The sequence below is a fragment of the Bufo bufo genome, chromosome 6 (genome assembly GCF_905171765.1).
Source record: "Bufo bufo chromosome 6, aBufBuf1.1, whole genome shotgun sequence".
In the NCBI taxonomy this organism is placed as follows: domain Eukaryota; kingdom Metazoa; phylum Chordata; class Amphibia; order Anura; family Bufonidae; genus Bufo; species Bufo bufo.
In genome coordinates, this window is record NC_053394.1 from 326,607,618 (window position 1) to 326,628,210 (window position 20,593).

The window sequence follows — 20,593 nt, forward strand, 5'->3', positions numbered from 1 at the left end:
ATAGATTAAGGATATTGTTTTCTGTCTAATTTATTTAGCATTTTTGAGATTTGTTTTCTATTCTAGACGTTAATTTCTATTTTATGTTCATACAATTAGTCACTGCTATTACTACATACAGCACTGCGTACCATACATAATCTATTCCTTGATCATGCTGAAGTGTATACTTATAGCAGTGTATTTGATATATAGAATTTGATATTATATTTTACAGAAATGTATACTATATTTTTATATAACAGAAACTAGAGGTTTTTTTCAGTTACTACTTATCATATATCATGAAAATGTGACATAGGTCATCACAGGTGGAAGATAATCCTCATACAGCATGAGACGTGTTTATTTTATTCTGTATTAATAGGTACATTACTGTTTTCTGATATAAAGATTTGACATTATTCTAGATTTTATCTATTGCATATTATTATGTTACTGTTCACACTGAAACAAACTCTCTTTACACTTGTGTTTGTCGTGGCTTCTGTTTTTTTTTTCCATTGAAGCCATGACTGATGTTTTCTGAAGGATCCCATTGACTTACTAAGGCTCGGATTTTTGAATTACTGGAAAGAATAATGCAGCTTACTATACTACTCTGGCTTTCAAAAAGCAGAGAAAACTCTGGCGATTGCAACAGATTGCATTGTTTTTGTTGTAAAACCGCAAAGAATGTTGACAGGCCTATTGTAAGTCAATGGGACCCATCAGGATCGGTATCACAATGAATCCATAAAGCCTGTCATGGTAATGAATTGCATAAATTCGGTTTGTACAATTTCTTGTTGCTTTCTGAAACAAAATGTTAATAATCCCTTTGGATGATGTTTGTGTGATGCCTTTCTTCATATATATAAAGACGGGTTCTGTCACACGGTATAATAATCGGGGCATTTCTAAATGACAATTTATGTAATCAGTAGTTTTTATTCTAATTGTAGACTTTTTATTTTTATATTTTTATATGGGACATACTTTTTATTTCATGATGCTTATATAGCGCTAACATACAGCGTTGTACATATGTGTCCAATGAGGCTCAGGAACTATCGTCCCTATTAAAGTCATACATATAGACACACACTAGACATATGGTTCTGCTTGTAATATAAAAATGAATATGTTTGCAGAAACAACAATAGTATATTACCTTCAGAGTTATCTACATTCTTATTTCAAATTACGTAGATTTCAGAAACGATTGATACAAGAGGAGCTCACGTAACTTGCAATGTCCTATGTCTAAATGTCATATACTATATATACAATATACTAAATATAATCGTGGGGCGGATCTGTATTCGGCATTGCATACACAGCTGCGTTAGTAAATCGACAACATTGATCAGCAAAACTTTTCTCCAAATTATCATGAAAATTGTACTGACACATTCTAAATCATCATTAATATGGATATCCCTGTTTCTAGACATGTCTATATTGTGATATACTATATATTTCTCCTGTATATATTATTATAATTTTTTTTTTTAACATTTATTTTGCTCACTTATATAGAGCTGACATATTCCGCAGCGCTTTATAGACATTATCACCACTTTCTGTCCCCAATGGGCTTCACAATCTAAGTTCCCTATCAGTATGTCTATGGAGGGTGGGAGGAAAGAGCAGCACCCAGAGGAAACCCACACAAACACGGGGAGAACATACAAACTCCATGCAGATGTTGTCCTTGATCAGACAGAATATATAAAACCTACAGAGAAAAAGAGCCGCAAAATACTAAATTAATGAAACTCTTTATTTGTGAATAATTGATAAAACAATACAGCACATAGAATAAAATAAGGATAAGAGGCAGAAAAAGGGGTCATCACTGGTAACCCACACCACCCAGGAATAAATCAGTAAGTATTGACATATTTAGATAAATAAGGCCAGGAGGCTGGAAGTACATAAAGTATCATGGTAGTGGGCAGGGGTGCACCACCAATGAGGCGAGTTGAGGCGAATGCCTCAGGCAGCACCAGGTAGGGGCATCAGAGGGGGATTAACTGTTTCTGCAGTATAGTATTGGGAAGTACAGTATGTGGCGCTGTATTACCCTGTATGTTTTGTTGCTCTGTATGTAATGTTTTCCAAGTATGTCTTTAAAAGTAAGGCTGGAGGTAAGGAGTTAGCTTAAGAAATTGGCATTGGGGGTTAGGGCACCATTTCAGTTTTCGCCTCAGGCAGCAGAAAGGCTAGGTGCACTCCTGGTAGTAGGACCGATAAATCATAATCCACCAGACACAGATATATACAATATAATATATGTAAGGCTCCAAGGTGTGACCAAAAGAGGCCAAACTGTAGATGTCTCCTATTCACCAAAACCCCAAGCCATAAAATATAACAAAGTCATGTTAAAGTAGTATAGTATGGTAACGTTACCCATGGTGTGTGCAGCCAGGATGACGCTAACCCCAAAATGCGTTTCGGTGTACCTTCATCTGAGGGTCAGATTCAAACCTAGGACACCAGTGCTAACCATTGAGTCACTCTGTTCTCATATACAGTTTTAACCTTGCATACACAAAGCAGAGCCATTTGCTGGACGCCGTCTGCAGCACACAAAGCCATGTGGCTCCATGGCACCAAACTGGGGCATCACACAGCTTTCCCATAGCACAAATCTAACTGGTTCTTCATTGATATAGGGCAGTGATGGCGAACCTATGGCACGGGTGCCAGAGGCGGCACTCAGAGCCCTGTCTGTGGGCACCCGCACCCTGGAAAAAGTCTATGGTGTACCAATATACGCTGGACTTTACCAGCCATTCATCAGCGCTGGGCACACTATGAACAGCACATTGAATGTAGGCAGGTCATTATACTTAAATGATAAAGTACATGGAAAATATACTATACTGGACTGTAGTATTCAGGATAAATTGCCGTGTTGGCACTTTGCGATAAATAAGTGGGTTTTGGGCTGCAGTTTGGGCACCCGGTCTCTAACAGGTTCGCCATCACTGATATAGGGTATGTCTGCAGCTCTGTAGGCTCTGTACATGTACTGTGAAATAATGTATGACTAAGTCAATTAGGCTGTAACCAAAAACTCAAGTTGAAGACAACTGACTGAAATTGTTTTGGCTGTGCTGTACCATAATGTACATCATTAGGATGGGGGTTCATTGGCACCTGTTGTGTAAAGGCACAGAGCACATTGTATATTTTTTTTTACACACAGGGATCAAGGTCGGGGCACATGCTGTAGTGGACATAAACAATGAGTTTAACCTTAGGCCACAACTTGGTTTGCCTGGTGATTGTAGGATTATGTTACACAGTCAGGACCATGTCAAGAGGCTGAGGTCATGGATCTGCCTCAAATGGCTTACTGTTTGATTACCGTGACACAATGTTGCCTTTAACCTCGGTGCCAACAGCTGCTGGTTTTAGATGCACCATGAGGGAACGTCAGTATGGTAGCCCAGTACTGTGCAGTTTGTTAGTTGAGACTGTAAAGATGGCCATAGATATTAGTTACCAATGGCCAGAAGATGTTTAGCTAGCAGTTATCTTCCCTGAATTCCCCCTGGTCATCAACATTAGACTTGGCCAAGATTGCATGTAAGGGATTTACATGGCCCGAGACAAAGGGCAGAGATCAGGAATGAACCATTCATTCCTGATCATTGCCCACTAATTCAGCTGCATTTGCAGACAGAAATCACCCACACTGTATGGACATTACTACGATCATTCATCCCCATGCAGTTTCATTTTACACAGGGCAATCTGCTGCCAACAAACAAAGGTTTATGTGCCGCATAAACAATTGCATCACCCGACAAACAAGCATTTGCTCATTTAACGAGTGACTGGTGGCCCATTTACACTGGACAACGAGCGTTTGTATGATCGTTAATTCCAGATTATTGTCCCAATATTCTACCCATGTAAATCTGACACCACTGATTTTGGATGAACCAAGAAAAGGGTCATCATATGACATATGGCCAAAAGTATCAATATCCCTTTTAATTAGTGGGTTGGCCGATGGCCCTGTAATCTCTATAGACAGGGTCCTTATGAAGACCTCAATGTTATATGACACAGTTTCAAAAAGCAGTGTCTAAGCAGTGACTAAAAGCAACGATCACTTATCAGCAAACCTGTAGGACATACAGATCAACAGGGGCGTAGTTAAAAGCTCATGGGCCCTGGTGCAAGACTTCAGCTCGGGCCCCCTAGCCTCAATGCTTTCTGGCCAGGGACCGGACATAGCCTTTGTGCTGCCTGAGGCAAAAATTGAAACAAATTCTTGACCTAACCCTTGACCTAACCCTCTTCCCTCCAGCCGGAGGTATAACTTGACTAGCATGCACTTTCGATAATGCTGGTGTCTTCTTATGTGGCACAAGGGTCTTTGGGCCCCCTCAGGCTCCTGGGTCGGTAGAGACTGCTCCCTCTGCACCCCCTATAGCTACGCCACTGCAGAACAATCTTAAGGAAGAAGAACACTGCATTTTGGATATCAAAGGGCTTAAAAATTCTCTTTTTTGCAGTTGTTTTTCATCGTTTGGCCACTTAGGTCTAGAAGAGGGAAATCTTAATACTATAGCATACAATGAAATTCTAGAGAATAGCAATTACATGGCAAAAAGCTTGAGGAAAGCCTTTATATGTTGTTGCTGCAGCAGCAGAGTGCTCCTGTGCAATATAAAACAAGGTCCAGGAGGGAGATTTATCAAAACTGGTGTAAAGTAGAACTGGCTTTGTTGCCTGTAGCAACCAATCAGATTCCACCTTTCATTTCCAAAGGGGCTCTAAAAAATTAAAGGTGGAATCTGAGTTTTCCTATCTACGCCTTGGTTCTCTTGGACTTGAAAATTGACTACGGGCTGGACCTTCTCATCCAACATCAGTACCTGACCTCACTAATGCTCTTGTGGCTGGATGGATCCAAAACTCCACAACCACATGCCAAAATCAAATGGAAAACTGGAAACATGGTCAACATTGCAATTTTGCGGTGTCATGGTTGTGTTTTAAGTCTAAATTTAAATAACGATTGCTTCCAAAGGAAAGAAACTTCTCTATACCATACTCTCCATACTCTATACTAATATTCTGCTATTTTATGTCTTAAGTGGAAATGCTCTTTAGTAAATCTCTGACTATTGCCAAAGTACGTCCAATGCTTTCTTTAAAGAGCACCATGGCCCATTCATTTGGGGAAATAGGAGAGTTTGCAGCTCAAAACCACTTGGTGTAATTGTACTAATAAAGAGCAGAGTTTTTTTTTTTTTTATTTATTCCCATTTGTCTTGTTAAAAGCTTACTATAAGCGAGGCTAGAGAAAGATACACGCTGAGAATCTTGTCTTTGGAGAACTTTCTTTGGTAGCACTTGCTCACATTTTGTTTTTGTTTTTTTCTAGGGGTGAGAAGCATCCCTGAAATTCCTGTTTCTGCCACCTTTTTTTGTCATCATGTCTTCGCTCTTGGATATGTCCGAGTTTGGGGAGGCCGCAGATTATTTACGGAAAAGTGATGAGGAACTCATGAAGCTACATACCATTCCATTTGATGGTAAATACGACTGTTATAGGTCTTCTTCTTGTTTAGCTGCTTTGATAATCCCATCTTATTTGCTTGTGCCCAATGTAGTCATTTATATAACGTTTTCAGTGGAGTGAGGAATCCCTGTGCTTGGTTGCCCACAGGTTTATGATAATTATATAATGATATTCTGGACCATAGTAGCTCCCGGAATAAATATCAGAGATGTGCAGATATTGCCTACACAATATGAACTTGCACATTTATATTTTGTTCTATAGGTAAGAAAAAGGCATGGATTCCAGATGAAAAGGAAGCCTACATTGAAATCGAGATAAAGGACTCCACTGATGGCAAAGTCACAGTGGAAACGAAAGACAAAAGGGTATGCTTTATCAAATTTTTTATAATTCTCCTTAGTGAAGGAATCATATTTTGACATTATTTTCAAGCATCTAAGACAGCACTTTCTCATCTAATGAACTCTGTAAGCTTAAAGGAAATGTGTCACCAAAATTTGCCAGTTAAAACCATATCCTTTTTTCTAGTCTGTCTTTATTTTCTGATTGCAGAGTTTCATGAACATGATTATGGAGGCGACCATCTCTCCTGAGCTGTTCTTAACAGCATTTAGAAAGCATTAAGAAAATAGCTTTACTGTAGCCCCATGGTCCATAGACACAATGGTGAGGAGGGGACCTCATTGACTTCTATAGGAGAGTTTTCTAGGCAGGGTCTGTGACCTGTGCAGAGGTCATTGTACAAGGAAAGAATAGATAAGCCTTGACAATCACCTATTGTGAATGGTGGATCTTGTCTCATCTATACACAGAGGTGAGATCATTACAGGCAGAATTAGAATGACAAATAAGCAGATAACTGCAGTAAAGTGATCTATACAGACCAAGAAGTTTTACCTATTATTAGGCTTGGTGACCAGTGTGAAAACTGGAAGATTTTATAGTCTTTGCTTAAATATGGATATTGACATGGAAAATAAAAAATATCATCAAAAATGTTATAATATGTTAAACATAAAAACGTGATTTAAACAATAGGTAATTTTCTTATGACACATTTCCTTTAATCCTCCTAATTTTCTCCTCATCCCAGGAAACACATTCCCCTTTTGATTCCAGGTTGTCTACCTAGTGCCATGCCCTAGCTTTCAAATGTTGGGTGGTAGAAAAATTGTAGTAACCTGTTTACTCCAAACATCATAGTGTTATGATGACAGTTTACAACTACATTTAAAGAAGTTATCCAGGACTAGAAATTGATGGTTTATCCTTAGGATAAGCCATCAGTTGAAGATTGATGAGGTCTGACATTCTGCATCCCCGATGATCACCCCTTCATTGTATACCAGGCCCAGCTCCATACTTTTAGCAGTGATTGTACTTGCTATTGCAGCTCAGTTCCATTCACTTGCCAAGAGTTGGAGCCCATCATCCTTAAACTTATGAATCCTCTTGAGTGCATTTAGATAAGCAGCACTCTAGTCGGGTGATGGTAACACAGGAAGTCATGGTCAATTTCAGTTTTTCCAGTGTTCCAGTAGATTCTTTCCCTCTCGGTACAGTACTATAATAGTGTCCTCTATCTTTTTCTAATTCAGAATATCTATTTGAAAAGTTTACATTAGCCCATAAGAATGTTTGGTTGAGGTAGAAGGAGCAGAACTGTAACAGAGTTTTGGCCAATTACAATATCTTTTAGGACTCTCACTGTAAATCTCTTGTCCACTTTCAGACTCTAGTTGTAAAGGAAGATGACATTCAGCCGATGAACCCTCCTAAATTTGACATGATTGAAGACATGGCAATGTTAACTCACCTCAATGAGGCCTCAGTCCTTTCCAATATGAGACGTCGTTATGCCAACTGGATGATCTATGTAAGAGTTCATTCTCTAATATGAAACTATGTACATGTGATTTGCAGATAATAAAGGTAATCAGTTTAGTGCATGATCTAAACCTGGCCACACACTAAAGATTTTCTGTTGACTATCGAGTCATTTTTGCATCATGAATTAATGTGATAGATGTCAACTGCCTGCAGATATCTATCAAAAATGGATCTACCGGGTTTTTTTTTCGTTAGAATTTCGTTGTCAAGTGCTGTAGTGGAAAAATAATTCAGGCCAAATGACAGATCTGCAACCCATCAATAGAAGCCCAGACTAGGCCACAGATCACGGAGATCAATCAGCAATTTCTCGGGTTAACATATAGCATTTTTGACCGGAATAAAAACCCTCAAGCACTAACTATGAACAAGTGGTTGTTCAGAAAATAACCTTCTGAGATCCCTAATGTATGCAAACTTAAGAATTCTGAGCACTAACTAATTGGTGAATTCCTTAAGTTCCTGTGAGCAGTAGATTTACTATAGTGTTCACATTCTACATGCTATAAAACACTGTATAAGCAAACATGGCTAATCTGAGACGTGACAGAGGTAATGTATCCTAAAGATTACCACTTCCAGGTAATGTGGAACAGTTATTTAACTTACTATATTGGTCTTTATTTGGCAATGCGTTAAAAAAGCATGCTTGTTTCAACCTGTTTTCGGACAGATGATACCCTTACATGGTGAATATTTCATTTAATTAACCATGGAAAGAACCATTGAGGTTCTTGGACGTGATCTGTGGGCACTTTGTAGTTTATGAGCACAGCTGTTGCATAGTTCAAGTTTTTTTTTTTTTTCTTTCTCTTCTCAGACCTACTCCGGGCTCTTCTGTGTCACTGTGAATCCATACAAATGGCTTCCTGTCTACACAGCCACCGTTGTAGCTGCTTACAAAGGCAAGAGACGAACAGAGGCTCCGCCACATATCTACTCCATCGCAGATAATGCCTACAATGACATGGTGCGAAGTGAGTATCCATCAAACCATTTTACCCTCTGGATATCTATAGGGAACATTTAGAAATGAAATGAATAATCGGATGAGCAGCAGCACAACACTGATGCTTTTCATGACATTGATTGTACTAGTTAGGGAAGCGATTTTGGGAATGCATGATGTTAATGCTTTGATGGGAAGGTTCACCTTTGAGCTACTTTGAACTTGATATTAGGAAATGATATAGTCAACATTATGTTAAGAAATTTCCATTACCCAGATTGCTTTCCCTGCCAAATGGAGCAATTTGGGTAATGGTACAGAGCAGTCATGATGAAATCGAATTCCCCGCTGCTGCCCTCCCAATGCCATCAGCAGTGTACAGCGTACAGTTGTATTTCCTGACTGAACAGAGAAATGTGCTAAGGGGCATTGAAATAGTTTTCCTACTCTGCGACATGAAAGATTATACAGCACATAGAGACTGTTACAGCTGAGTGTATGGGACGGGTACAACATGTTAATACATTTTCCATTGAACACTCTAGCATTGCTTAGAGAATGGCATCATATAAATGTAAGATCTGAAAATGAATTAAAAGGGTATTAAATTACAATAATGAACCCAAAAAATGATAAATCACAATATAACGCATCAATAAAGAGTTATATTAAATATAGTTAAAGAAAGAAGTCAAGAAATAACTTTACAATGGTTAAAGTTTTCCTGATTATTGTCTTTTGTACTTATTTTCAGATCGTGAGAACCAATCAATGCTGATCACGTAAGTACCTTAGATATTAATTTCACAAATACTGCTCCCCTGAGTACTTTGTATTTGATTATAACCATCGACAGTATTCCGTAGGGATTTATATTAAAAAATATAGGCCCAGATTCACTAATCCTGTAGCTGGAGTAAGGTTAGACTGGCTGTCTAGACCTGCACCAGATTTATCACAGGGGCTTAGGCTGGATGATAAATCTGGTGCAGGGATAAACACTTTTCTCTGACTCTATACCAACTATTGGTTGGCTTACTTCAAGACAGATCTTTCTGCCAGAATTGTGGTGCAATTTTAGCGCAAGATGGTGTATCTTAGGCTCTCCCCTTTCCTCTAAGCCCTACCGCTTGTCGAGTTTGTTAAAAATGTGTAGGAATCCTAGATGCACCCCATTGCGCTACTTTCTAGACAGAGTTTTGATGCAGACACATTAGTAAATCTAGGCCACGGAGTCCTATGGCGTGTATGCCTGAGACTGGCATATTTGGGGAGGAAACTAAATTCTGTTAAAATTAAAATATCACAATCAGATATAATGGTTATTTCGTCACCATTTTTCATACAAAGATCAGGGATAGATACATCATATTTTGATTATCCTTCCTAAGGTATTTCGTTTCGACTGTCTTGACATCCGCTGAGTATCCTTGTTAGCCGTCCATTGTATTGACAGCTTTATGTACTACGGATATCATGGTCCAGTTGGTGACCGTATTTATGAATTCTTGTATTTTATAATGTATGTAGATTAAAAGTAAAGTTTTAGGAAGTTGCCCTCAGTGATATTTAAGTGAATATATACACATATATTACGGGCATAGAAAAGCTAAATTAAGAAGCCTAAGAGTCATCACATCTCTGGACTACACCATTGCCTAATTAGGAAAACCAGAGATCTGGTATTAAAATGCCTGGCTGTTCTCCGTCTGAAGCAATCCTGCTATCATTGTCCAAAGCTTTTGTTATCTGGGACTATAATGCCAGGAGTGCTATTCATAGCCATGAATCACTCCAGAACAATTGGTTACTGCAGATAGAGGGCATTAGTTTATCTCCATTGTCAGTTCCAGTTACACTACACAGACGGTGTTGTATTAGTGTTGCTATTTCACACTCACCATTCCTTCTTTAAAGTATCATTACATTTATTTTCTATATATGTAGGTTTATAGGCAGAGCTATTTACAGTACCTATTCTGTAATAGCATGTTACACTGCAGTCATTGATCTCCATCTCAAGTGGATACGACAGCCCTCATACTCAATAGATCATAGCACAATATAGAAGTGAATTTTTTAATGTTTTTTTAAATTATTATTTTGGGCTCTCTAGCCTTACAAACCTTTTATATTTTTACGATGGTCCATTTATCAAGCATATTTTTCTTACTCCGCACCCACCAGGTCCTGTTAATGCCAGTATAAAGAATGGACATCCCATTCTATAGTCATGTTGAAAAAAAGGACTCATTGCTTATATATGTTTCCCATAAAAGCCAATGAAGCAAACACAAAGAATATGGTATATTAGATAGGATGTTAATCAATAGTATGTTATCAATGGGCTGTCTATGCAGTATTTTCATATTTTTTGTCTTGTATAGTTGGAATTTCTGTGTTCTCTTGAACTGTCATTTTTTTGATGTTTCTTGTCATGTTGCGACGTTACAGACTTTTTTTTATATACATATATAAGCCCGTTCTATAACTCATTGATTAGATTTTTCTTTGTCTGTGCAAGATCAGAGTGATTTTAAACAAAGAGCGCCTCTTATTGGTCAGAAGACTATATTGTCCATCATTATTTTGGTGTAATGTAATATCTGTTTCCCTTTAACCATTCTGCCTTCATTCACCGTCTCACGTCTTTCTGTTACCCTAAGCGGAGAATCCGGTGCAGGCAAAACTGTTAACACGAAACGTGTAATTCAGTACTTTGCTATTGTGGCAGCCCTTGGGGAAGGGATCGGGAAGAAGAGCGTAAGACTGAGTTTTTCTGGCAGCGCTTCCCTTGCCGTTTTTCAACCCTCTTATTCTTCTTTTATTTTTATTTTTTACTTGCTTTTGCTTTTTTCTTCTTACTTCTTGTCTATCCATTTACCTTTTCTTGCAATAATAATACATTTTGATTTGAGACAAGCACTTTTTCCTAGAAACATAATTAGCCCTACCATTTTATAGATCTAGTTAAGAACAAGTTGAGCCCTGGGAGGGGGTTCGTTGATCCTGCACCTATTTGCTACAGTTCAGAGCTATTTCAAGTACCGGACCGGCTCTGGAGAACCACTGGTGTCCATTTAATAATAGATTTTTAGTATTTGCCAAGTACTACTTTAACTTCCCAGCTGTAGCACTGAGGTGAATTTTTTTTTTTTTAAGAATTTGCCTAATTTTAAGGCCTCTTTCAGAAGGATGATTGCAAACTTGTCTGTGTTCCCGACACTGAACACAGACAAATTTTTACACAAACCACATAAGAACAGAGTCCATGTACGCTCCACTTTTCCTGCAGACCCATTTATTTGAATGAGTGAATCTCGCGGACAAAAAAGCAGAGATAGAACATGCAGCGATCTTCTCTGCATGGACCGATGGAAAATCACTCGTGTGAAGACACCCATTCAATTCAAGGGGCCAGTGTTGAGTCCGGGAGCTGGTCATTGTAAACTTGGACAGCACTCAGACAGGAAAACACCAAACTGCCAAAGGATATCATTGGCAGTGCTGGTGTCTAGATCTATGTAGAATTTCAGGTACATTTATGGTACCCATGATTGTAATGCAAGAATAGTGGACTTTCACAGCACATTTGTAACTATTTAGAGCCATATATATAAGATGCAGGTGTTGTAAGTTGACAGGTGGAAGCTACTATAGCTTATGTGCAATAATCTCTATACTGGAATATCATAGATCATAAGTACTGAATAAGAACACAACATAAATAATCTCATTAATCTCTTATTTTACATTTACCTTTGTCTTCTTTTATCCCAAAACCACTAAAATGATACTTCAAACATTCTTTAATCGCTTTTATTTATTTTTTATTGCTACTTTTGCAAATCCAAATTTCTTCCATTTTTTTATGATCACTTGCTTTTTCCCCAGTCTTTTGGAATTAACCATTTTCGCTCATATTTTATCTAATTTTGAATAAAACATTGACTTTTAGTCGACATTTTTTTGCAGACTGAATTTTTTATTTTTTTGCTTTGCCTTATACCATACAGCTGTTTTTGGCTTATTCTTTAACCCATTATGATTCTCTTCTTCGCTTTTTTGTAATATTTTTTGCTTTATTTTTTGTACTTCTTGTTTTCAGTGATGTGTCGATCATTGATTTCATCATCTCTCATTTGTGGCAGCTTTATCAAGTATAATGTGGCTCTTCATGGATGTATTACATGACAGCTTTTTGCAGTTTGGTGTTATCTTTAATAATCAGTTAACCATTGCTGTTATGTTAACTTTACATTCATTATATTTGATCTCTTTTTTTTTCTTTTAGCAAGCTCCTGCCACCAAAACCGGGGTGAGTGTATAAATGTATTCTGCATATAAATTGCAGCTAGCACCATTTTGCTCCTCAATCCACCATTTACATTGAGACTTTTAAGCGAGTTTGTAGGTAGAATACATATTGCAGTCCTTGTTTTCAGCTTTTACTGGGACCCTTTGTTTACAAAGGGAGATGCCCTTTTTATGTGAAGAAAGAAGACACCGTTTTTAAAAAAAAACCACTGAAGAAATTAGGAAATGAAAACACAAGTCTTAGATTGTAGGCCGATCCCTCCAAAAATGGCGGCTTCAGACAACAATACACTAATGTGTATAGGACCTTTACAACTTATGATGAAGGGTGCTATCTAGGATGAGAAAGAAAGATCTCTCTTTATTCCATAACGGATCCATTCTTATCCACGTACTGTGCCCCATCCATCAGATGCATGGAAAGATGACCCCCTAGATAGATCTGTAACCAAACAATCAATATTCTGTTCTTCTTTAGGGCACCCTTGAAGACCAAATCATAGAAGCTAACCCAGCAATGGAGTCATTTGGCAACGCCAAGACCCTAAGAAATGACAATTCCTCCCGCTTTGTAAGTGATAAGTATGGGTGACATATTTTGAGCACAATTTGTGGCACAAGGTGCAAAAAAAGGTTAGATATTGAACTGATGTGCCTATTGGCAGATGGTGTCTACCATTATTCAAGTAGGTTCAAGTATAGAGGCCCGTACACGGCTGTGCCCATTGACTATAAGGGGAACTGGTGGATATTTGGCCACTCCCCAGCATTCATGGCGGTCTTTGGAGAGACACAACAGTGCCTTTTATCTGACTGATTCCTGGCATTTATGTTGAGGAGTGGCTTGATTTCTGGCCTGATCCCATTAGAGCAGCGGTGCACAACTTTTTTTGGTCTGAGGGCTGTATTGTCACATTGCTCTATTTCAAAGGGGCGCAAATTAAAAAAATGTCGATTGGTGCTCATTTGCATCAGCCTATTACACAAGCTAATGCAAAGTGATTGGGGAGGAATGATCACTATCACAGTCATTCCGCCTTCATTTAGTTATATTGATTATTGGTAGCCCATCCCTGATTACACAGAGAGATGTGCTGCTAATAATTGTAAACCTTTCATCCTGCTAAAATATGCAAATCAGCCGACAAGCGAGCGATTCCTTGTTTATCGACTGATCAGCAGCAGCACAATTATACTGGCCAGATATAAGATATGAGCGCTCCTATGAACACTTTTTCCCAGTAATTGTCCCGAATATCGTCCTGCAGCATGGCCCCTGAAACCGAAGAGTTATACTTACCTGCTCCCTGCCGCTCTGGTCCTCTGCACTGCCCCCATCTTTCAGTCTCCGCACTGTTTACACCTGTCAGTGCATGGCCATGGTCACATGCACCTCTCCAACCAATGACTGGCTTCAGCGGTGATGTGGCCACAAGCAGCACGCCACTGCTGAAGCCAGTCATTGGTTAGAGAGGTGCATGTGACCATGGTCATGCACTGACAGGTGTAAACAGTGCGAAGACCGGAAGATGGAGGCAGCGGCGGCAGCGCAGAAGACCGAAGCAGCAGGGAGCAGGTAAGTATGAACCTTTTGTTTCAGGGGCCATGCTGCAGGAACTAGTTAAAAATCATTTTTACTGGAAAAGTGGCAACCTTTTCTTTCCATACTGCCTCCTATTCATAAACCAGCACTTTCCTTCACTTCAGAGACCGGCGCTCACTGGTTATTACCACCTCTGCCCCAAGTTATAGGGGCCCTGCAATGACCAGTAAGCACTTTCCTTCACTGCAGAGACCGGCGCTAACTGGTTATTACCACCTCTGCCACAAGTTATAGGGGCCCTGCAATAACCAGTAAGCACTTTCCTACACTGCAAAGGGCGGGGCTGACTGATTATTACCGCCTCTTGCCCCCAGTTATCAGGGCCCTGCAATAACCAGTAAGCACTTTCCTTCACTGCAGAGACCGGCGCTCACTGATTATTACCGCCTCCTGCCTTTATAGGGGCCCTGCAGTAACCAGTAAGCGCTTTCCTTAACTGCAGAGGCCGGCACTCACTGATTATTACCGCCTCCTGCCTTTATAGGGGCCCTGCAATAACCAGTAAGCGCTTTTCTTAACTGCAGAGGCCGGCACTCACTGATTATTACCGCCTCCTCCCTTTATAGGGGCCCTGCAATAACCAGTAAGCGCTTTAACTTACTAGTGGGGAAGAGCTCATTGGTTAACCCTTTAATGACCAGGCTTGAAAAGGCCTTAATGACCAGACACTTCTTTGTGATTTAGCACAAGTGGTTCAAATTGCTGTAACTATCTTATTTGTTGAACTGCCAAAATAATTTTTGCAACAATTTTTTACGTGACACATAGGGCTTTATAATTTCTTTTTTAGTAGATTTATTTGGGGGAAACTGCACAAAACATTTTTAAAAAGTATTTTTTTTTTCAAATTACAGCTCCTTATTCTTTAAATATGCAGACTGACACCAAAATAAATTATTATAATTAGTTCCCTATTTTGTGTAGGCAGTTTTGTTATATAATATGTATAGTTTCATGTGAATCGGGCGGTAATGGTGACGGTTTTGGTTGGTGTGGGTGTTTTTTCTTTTGTGAATTTAATTTTTTTTAAATCTTTTTTTTAACTTAATTTTTAATATATTTATGCTACATTATATGTCCCCCAAGAGATCATAAAAAGACCTTTGGGGTACACTGACCTTTTTCTTTTTTACTTTTATTAGTATTTTATTCATATTTTATTGAATTATTTTTTTATAAGTGGTTTATTACTTATTCTTTTAAATATATTTTTGCCACATAATATGTCCCCCAAGAGGTCATAAAAAGTCTGTTGGGGGACAATGAACACTCCATTATTTTGCACTTTTTATTTTTTATTTTATTTGTATTTTATCTATTTTTATTTTTTTTTATTCTTTTTTATTTTTTTATTTTATTTCTAATTTTTTTAATTTTTTCAGCACTTTTTATTATTTTTTTAAATATATTTTTGCCACATAATATGTTCCACAAATTGTCATAAAAAGACTGTTGGGGGACAGTGAACACTCTTTTATTTTGCACTTTTAACTTTTTTTCTTTTTAGATTTATAATATTCAATTTTTTGCCACATAATATTTTATTTCTTTTATTTGTATTTTATTATATTTTTTATTTAGTTTTCAATTTTTTTAATATTTTTTTTTTCCACATAATTTGTCCCCAGGCGGTCACTGTAAGTCCTTTAGGAGACAATGAGAAACTTTTTTTTTTTTTGTACTATTTCCACTGTAACTGGGGCATCTAAAGGAGCCTCCGTTACAGGGGAAACCAGCCTCCTTTGGGAGTTTGTAGAAGGCAGAGCTGATCAGGGTTTCCTGACCCTGCAGCTCTGCACTCCTCTGCCCCAAGCCGCTCATCGCGCCGCTCATCTATCTGAGGAGAAGGCAGAAGCGCTGATAAAGCGCTTCTCCTCGGCTCCCTCACTATCACTTCCAGCGGGGGGGCCCCGACCTGCTTCTGCTACAGCGCAGGAGCAGGTGCGGTCATCCATCGTCGTGCGGCGCTTCAGGCAGAAACACAGCTGATCGCACTGTAGTGCAAGTGTGAACGTAGCCTTAATAGTACCGCAAGTAGTACTATATCTGTATATTATGGCATACTTCATACAGTGCCCAGTCCAGACACTGTAATTTGAATGGCAACATAGGATGACTGAAATATGCACAGTGAACAATAATACTAATGGGTTTTCGCACTGTGTTTTACAGTGTCAGTCGTAGGTATTAGCTAAAGGTCTGCACTGTAAAAAAAAAAAATAATAATAAAAGCACCTTGTGTTATATGTTTTTTACTGGATGCCTCTGTACATTATTTCATACAGCAAATACAAAAAGTTATATTGACATACACAAGCCCAACATAGGCCAAAAGGGAGCTTTCCTGGGAATTTACAGCATCTGGACACTGCATGTCTGTGCTTTAAGATGATATTCAGTTACCTTTGTTTACATAGGGGAAGTTTATTCGAATCCATTTTGGAACTACAGGGAAGCTGTCTTCTGCTGACATTGATATATGTAAGTACAATTGTACAGTAAATTATATCAGATAAAGTGCTGTTTATACAGGAGGATAGCTTGTATTACATATAGGTTTGTAACAAAAAAATGACAGTAGCATAAATAGATCTAGGCAATGAATGACATGCCCGAATTTCTGATTGCCATATCTGGGCAATGGCCCTCCAGTTATCTAAGTATTATGTCACATAACAGTTATTTCATGTCTAGTTAGACAGAATAGAGCTCATTCATCAGAGGGTTTATGAGAATTTTAATTTCTATTTTTATGCCTATTTTATTTTAAGATCTCCTGGAAAAATCAAGAGTGATTTTTCAGCAGCCTGGGGAAAGAAGTTACCACATATATTATCAGATTCTGTCTGGGAAGAAGCCAGAGCTTCAAGGTAAAAGAAACCATGTCCCATGTATATGTCTGTTGTGACACAGTGAAGGGTATTGTCTGGGAAAACAGGTATTTTCCTCCCAGTGTGTGCTGCTGGACTGATTGGCGGCCAGGTGGGGTCAAACACCGGACTGGATCTCAGGTGCCGGTCTGGGGTTTTGGCAACACCTAGCTGCCTTTAAAAGACGGATGAGATCAGCAGAGGGGATCTCTGTGTTGGGATCTGAGGCTTGTGCCGAGTTGGAGGGCTGAGACCCGGGTGTATGGGAAACAGGCCTCCTAAAGCCTGCTTATGGACTTGACGAGGCAGAACTGCCAGCAGGGTGTGAACTAACACACAGGAGATAAGGTGACTTTCTTGCTTTATGAACTTTTCGTGTGTGTGAACAAACACCAAGACTGCAAAGTGACTTGCGTTTTGGGCTATACCTTATGTGTGAATAAACACTGAAGTTTTGCTTTACAAACTGGTTTTTGCCTCTGTACTGCGTCCGCTTACCCTGCCTACCAGAGAGAATCCCTACACTGTATACACTAATGTTCTAGCACCGTGTGACTGTACGTAAGACATAGCTTACCGCAACACACTTCTCTAATGGCTGACGTCTATAGTGCATTCATGTATAAAATATCTGTATCTATCTAATTCCCTTTATATGACCTTATCTTAATGTGTATCTTTTATAGACATGCTTCTGCTCTCCACCAACCCTTACGATTACCACTTTTGCTCACAAGGAGTAACAACAGTGGACAACTTGGATGACGGAGAAGAACTAATGGCCACTGATGTAGGTGAAATGAATAATTCCTGCATATGCATTGACAATAGGAGTATTATGTATAAGATTAACTTGTGGATATGCAAATGATTGCGTCCATAGAATAAAGTCCAAATGGTAGATTATTGGGTGAGCAACATCATACACATTGCATACATAAATACATTTCCTAATAATGGTGAGTGCACCAATAAACCTTGATTTGAAAGTTATCTTATTGGGGCAATTACCGGTATCTACATTTCTTCAAGTTGATGTTGTGAATCATTTGGGGAAATTTACCAGAAGATTACTGGTTTCAGTCCTGTCATTTTAGTTTGGAAATAAGTATAAACTTGGCATGGCATTCTTTTGACAAATGGTATGCAAGTTAGCCCTCTCTCTAAAAGGAAAAGAAAGCTGTGCTTCTAATGACCCCAGATGTAAGGTAGCTATCCTATCTAGCTATCCTAAGTCAATGGTCAACCTTTTAAACAGTCCTTCAGACAGGATTTAGGATTGTAGCTAAGCCAGTACCTCATCTGCAGACAGCTGTTATGATGCAGGTTTAAAGTGGTTGGACACTTTCCAGCTACTGTAGATCAATGTGACTGTATGGCACTTACTAATATCGCGCTGAAATTCTATGCCATTTTTTAAAATTCCATATGGTATGTCCCCTTGTTGGCCAAGTCTTTTGTGCTGTTCACACAGAGGTCCTGTCTATAAAATGGTCACTGATGGAAAGTCACGTGACCAAGAAAATCATTCAGTGTGCAGTGTGTTACAATGGAGGAGACTGTGTGATATGCCTGGTCATGAGACCCTCCATCAACGGCCATCTAATGGACAGGACCTCTATGTGGCCAGCACAGAAGATTTGCCCAACAAAGAAACATGGCATTTGAAATATGGCAAACGGCACAGAATATCAGCAAAGGCTATATTAGTAAGTGCCATATATGTACTCATCTTCATATACATTTGTCAACACTAGCCAGAAAGTGGCCAACCCCTTTAAGTTTCCCTGTATAATGATGCACAGTGGAGGCAGACATTTTATTAGGTGGTGCATACCAGTTCAGCTCACTGAAGACAAATGACATCCCAAGTTTCTAAACATTAAGGGCTCTATCACACGAGCGATATGGATTGTGTCAAGATCTGTCCAAGTAAAAACTGATGGTTTTGCACGCAAGTTCAATTAGTTTTTTCTGTGATTCCGTTCAGTATACGCATTTTTTCCGTCCAGATTGCATGCGTTTTTCACACATGTGAAGAAAAACTGAAGAATGACAATCTATATTTCCTAGCATCCATCAGAGAAAAACACATTGCATCCAGTACCTTACGTTATTCACACAAGCCCCATTCACTTCTATCGAGCCAGGGCTGCCTGAAAAACGCAGAATCCTGAAAAACGCAGAATATAGAACATGCTGCGATTTCTACTGAACGCAAAGATGATGTAAAAACGATGCTTATGTACACAGACCCATTGAAACAAATGGGTCAGGATTCAGGCCAAATGCTATGCATTCACTAGACACACTGCATCCGGACAGAAAACTCGCTCGTGTTAAAGAGACTATACTTGACAAGTGTTTTATTTATTTTAAACGTGTTCACAGTATTTTATGCATTTCTATGTGTTTTCTCATACAGCACGCCATGGATATTTTAGGCTTCATTCAGGAAGAGAAGACAACCAGCTATAAAATAGTTGGTGCTGTCATGCATTTAGGGAACATGAAGTTCAAGCAGAAGCAGAGGGAAGAGCAAGCAGAGGCCGACGGCACTGAAAGTAGGTATACTGTCAACCTGCATCATTAAAGTTTCAAGCACACAACAGAGTGCTGCTGTAAGGAGGCCAATGAAGCTCCATATTTTTATAGATATTTGTCATTTACGAACATTTTTACACCAGTTTTTGCCTCAAAAATAGGTGTAATAAGGTGTTCTTAGGCCGATCTCGCCACTCGGAAGTGGTGTGACCAGGCCTTCGGCAAATTTACTATCTTTTACAGCTGAAAACAGTCAAGGGCTGGAGTAGCTTTCATTTCAGGTGCATGCACTGCTAGAGGTGCAACTAATTTATGAATAGCTGCAGGGGTAAAACAAAGACTGGTGTAAAAAGCCAGTCTTTGTAAATAATCCCCATTCTCACATAAAAACAATGCAAAAAAATCTGAAAAAGTGTTATGTATGTAGTTTTACTTAAAGGGGTTGTCCCACGAAAAATATTCAAAAGCTTTTAAACCAGCACCTGGATCTAAATACTTTTATAAATGGATGTCATTAAACATTTTGCATAGCCACTGAGTTATTCAATAAAATGTATCTGTATAGCGCCACCTGCAGTTTGTTCTTTTTTCTTACTTGTTTGTCCTGCTCACTGAGAAGGCCGCACATGCTCAGTTTTATCCTTCAACTGCCTCCTGAGCTGTGATAGGCAGAGCTGAGACACGCCTCCTGAGCTGTGATAGGCAGAGCTGAGACACGCCCCCTTAGCTGCAGCAGAAAAGACACTCCCCATGAGCTGACAGCTAGATATAAATCTAGCAGAGCAATGAATGGGGAGATCTCTGGATCCATGTGAAGTACAGGGCTGGTTCTAGCTTTGTTAGAAAGAGATTGCCATGTACTACATGATGTCTGATTTTCATTT

At 39.0% G+C, this 20,593-nt stretch overlaps 1 protein-coding gene across 3 annotated transcripts in view; it reads left to right on the forward strand.

The window, feature by feature from the left end:
• Window positions 1-20,593, forward strand: part of MYH7B (myosin heavy chain 7B) — a 59,142-nt gene that overhangs the window by 10,353 nt on the left and 28,196 nt on the right. The window contains exons 2-13 of one of the 3 annotated variants that reach the window (XM_040434952.1): window positions 5,442-5,546; window positions 5,798-5,901; window positions 7,269-7,412; window positions 8,247-8,403; window positions 9,130-9,157; window positions 11,042-11,138; window positions 12,670-12,693; window positions 13,171-13,263; window positions 16,713-16,776; window positions 17,067-17,165; window positions 17,852-17,955; window positions 19,591-19,729. In XM_040434952.1, the coding sequence (XP_040290886.1) occupies window positions 5,447-5,546; window positions 5,798-5,901; window positions 7,269-7,412; window positions 8,247-8,403; window positions 9,130-9,157; window positions 11,042-11,138; window positions 12,670-12,693; window positions 13,171-13,263; window positions 16,713-16,776; window positions 17,067-17,165; window positions 17,852-17,955; window positions 19,591-19,729 (1,153 nt within the window). In that variant the 5' untranslated portion in view covers window positions 5,442-5,446. Of the gene's footprint in view, window positions 1-5,395; window positions 5,547-5,797; window positions 5,902-7,268; window positions 7,413-8,246; window positions 8,404-9,129; window positions 9,158-11,041; window positions 11,139-12,669; window positions 12,694-13,170; window positions 13,264-16,712; window positions 16,777-17,066; window positions 17,166-17,851; window positions 17,956-19,590; window positions 19,730-20,593 lie in introns of those variants that run through there. The other 2 variants (XM_040434951.1, XM_040434953.1) reach the window with 2 other exon arrangements.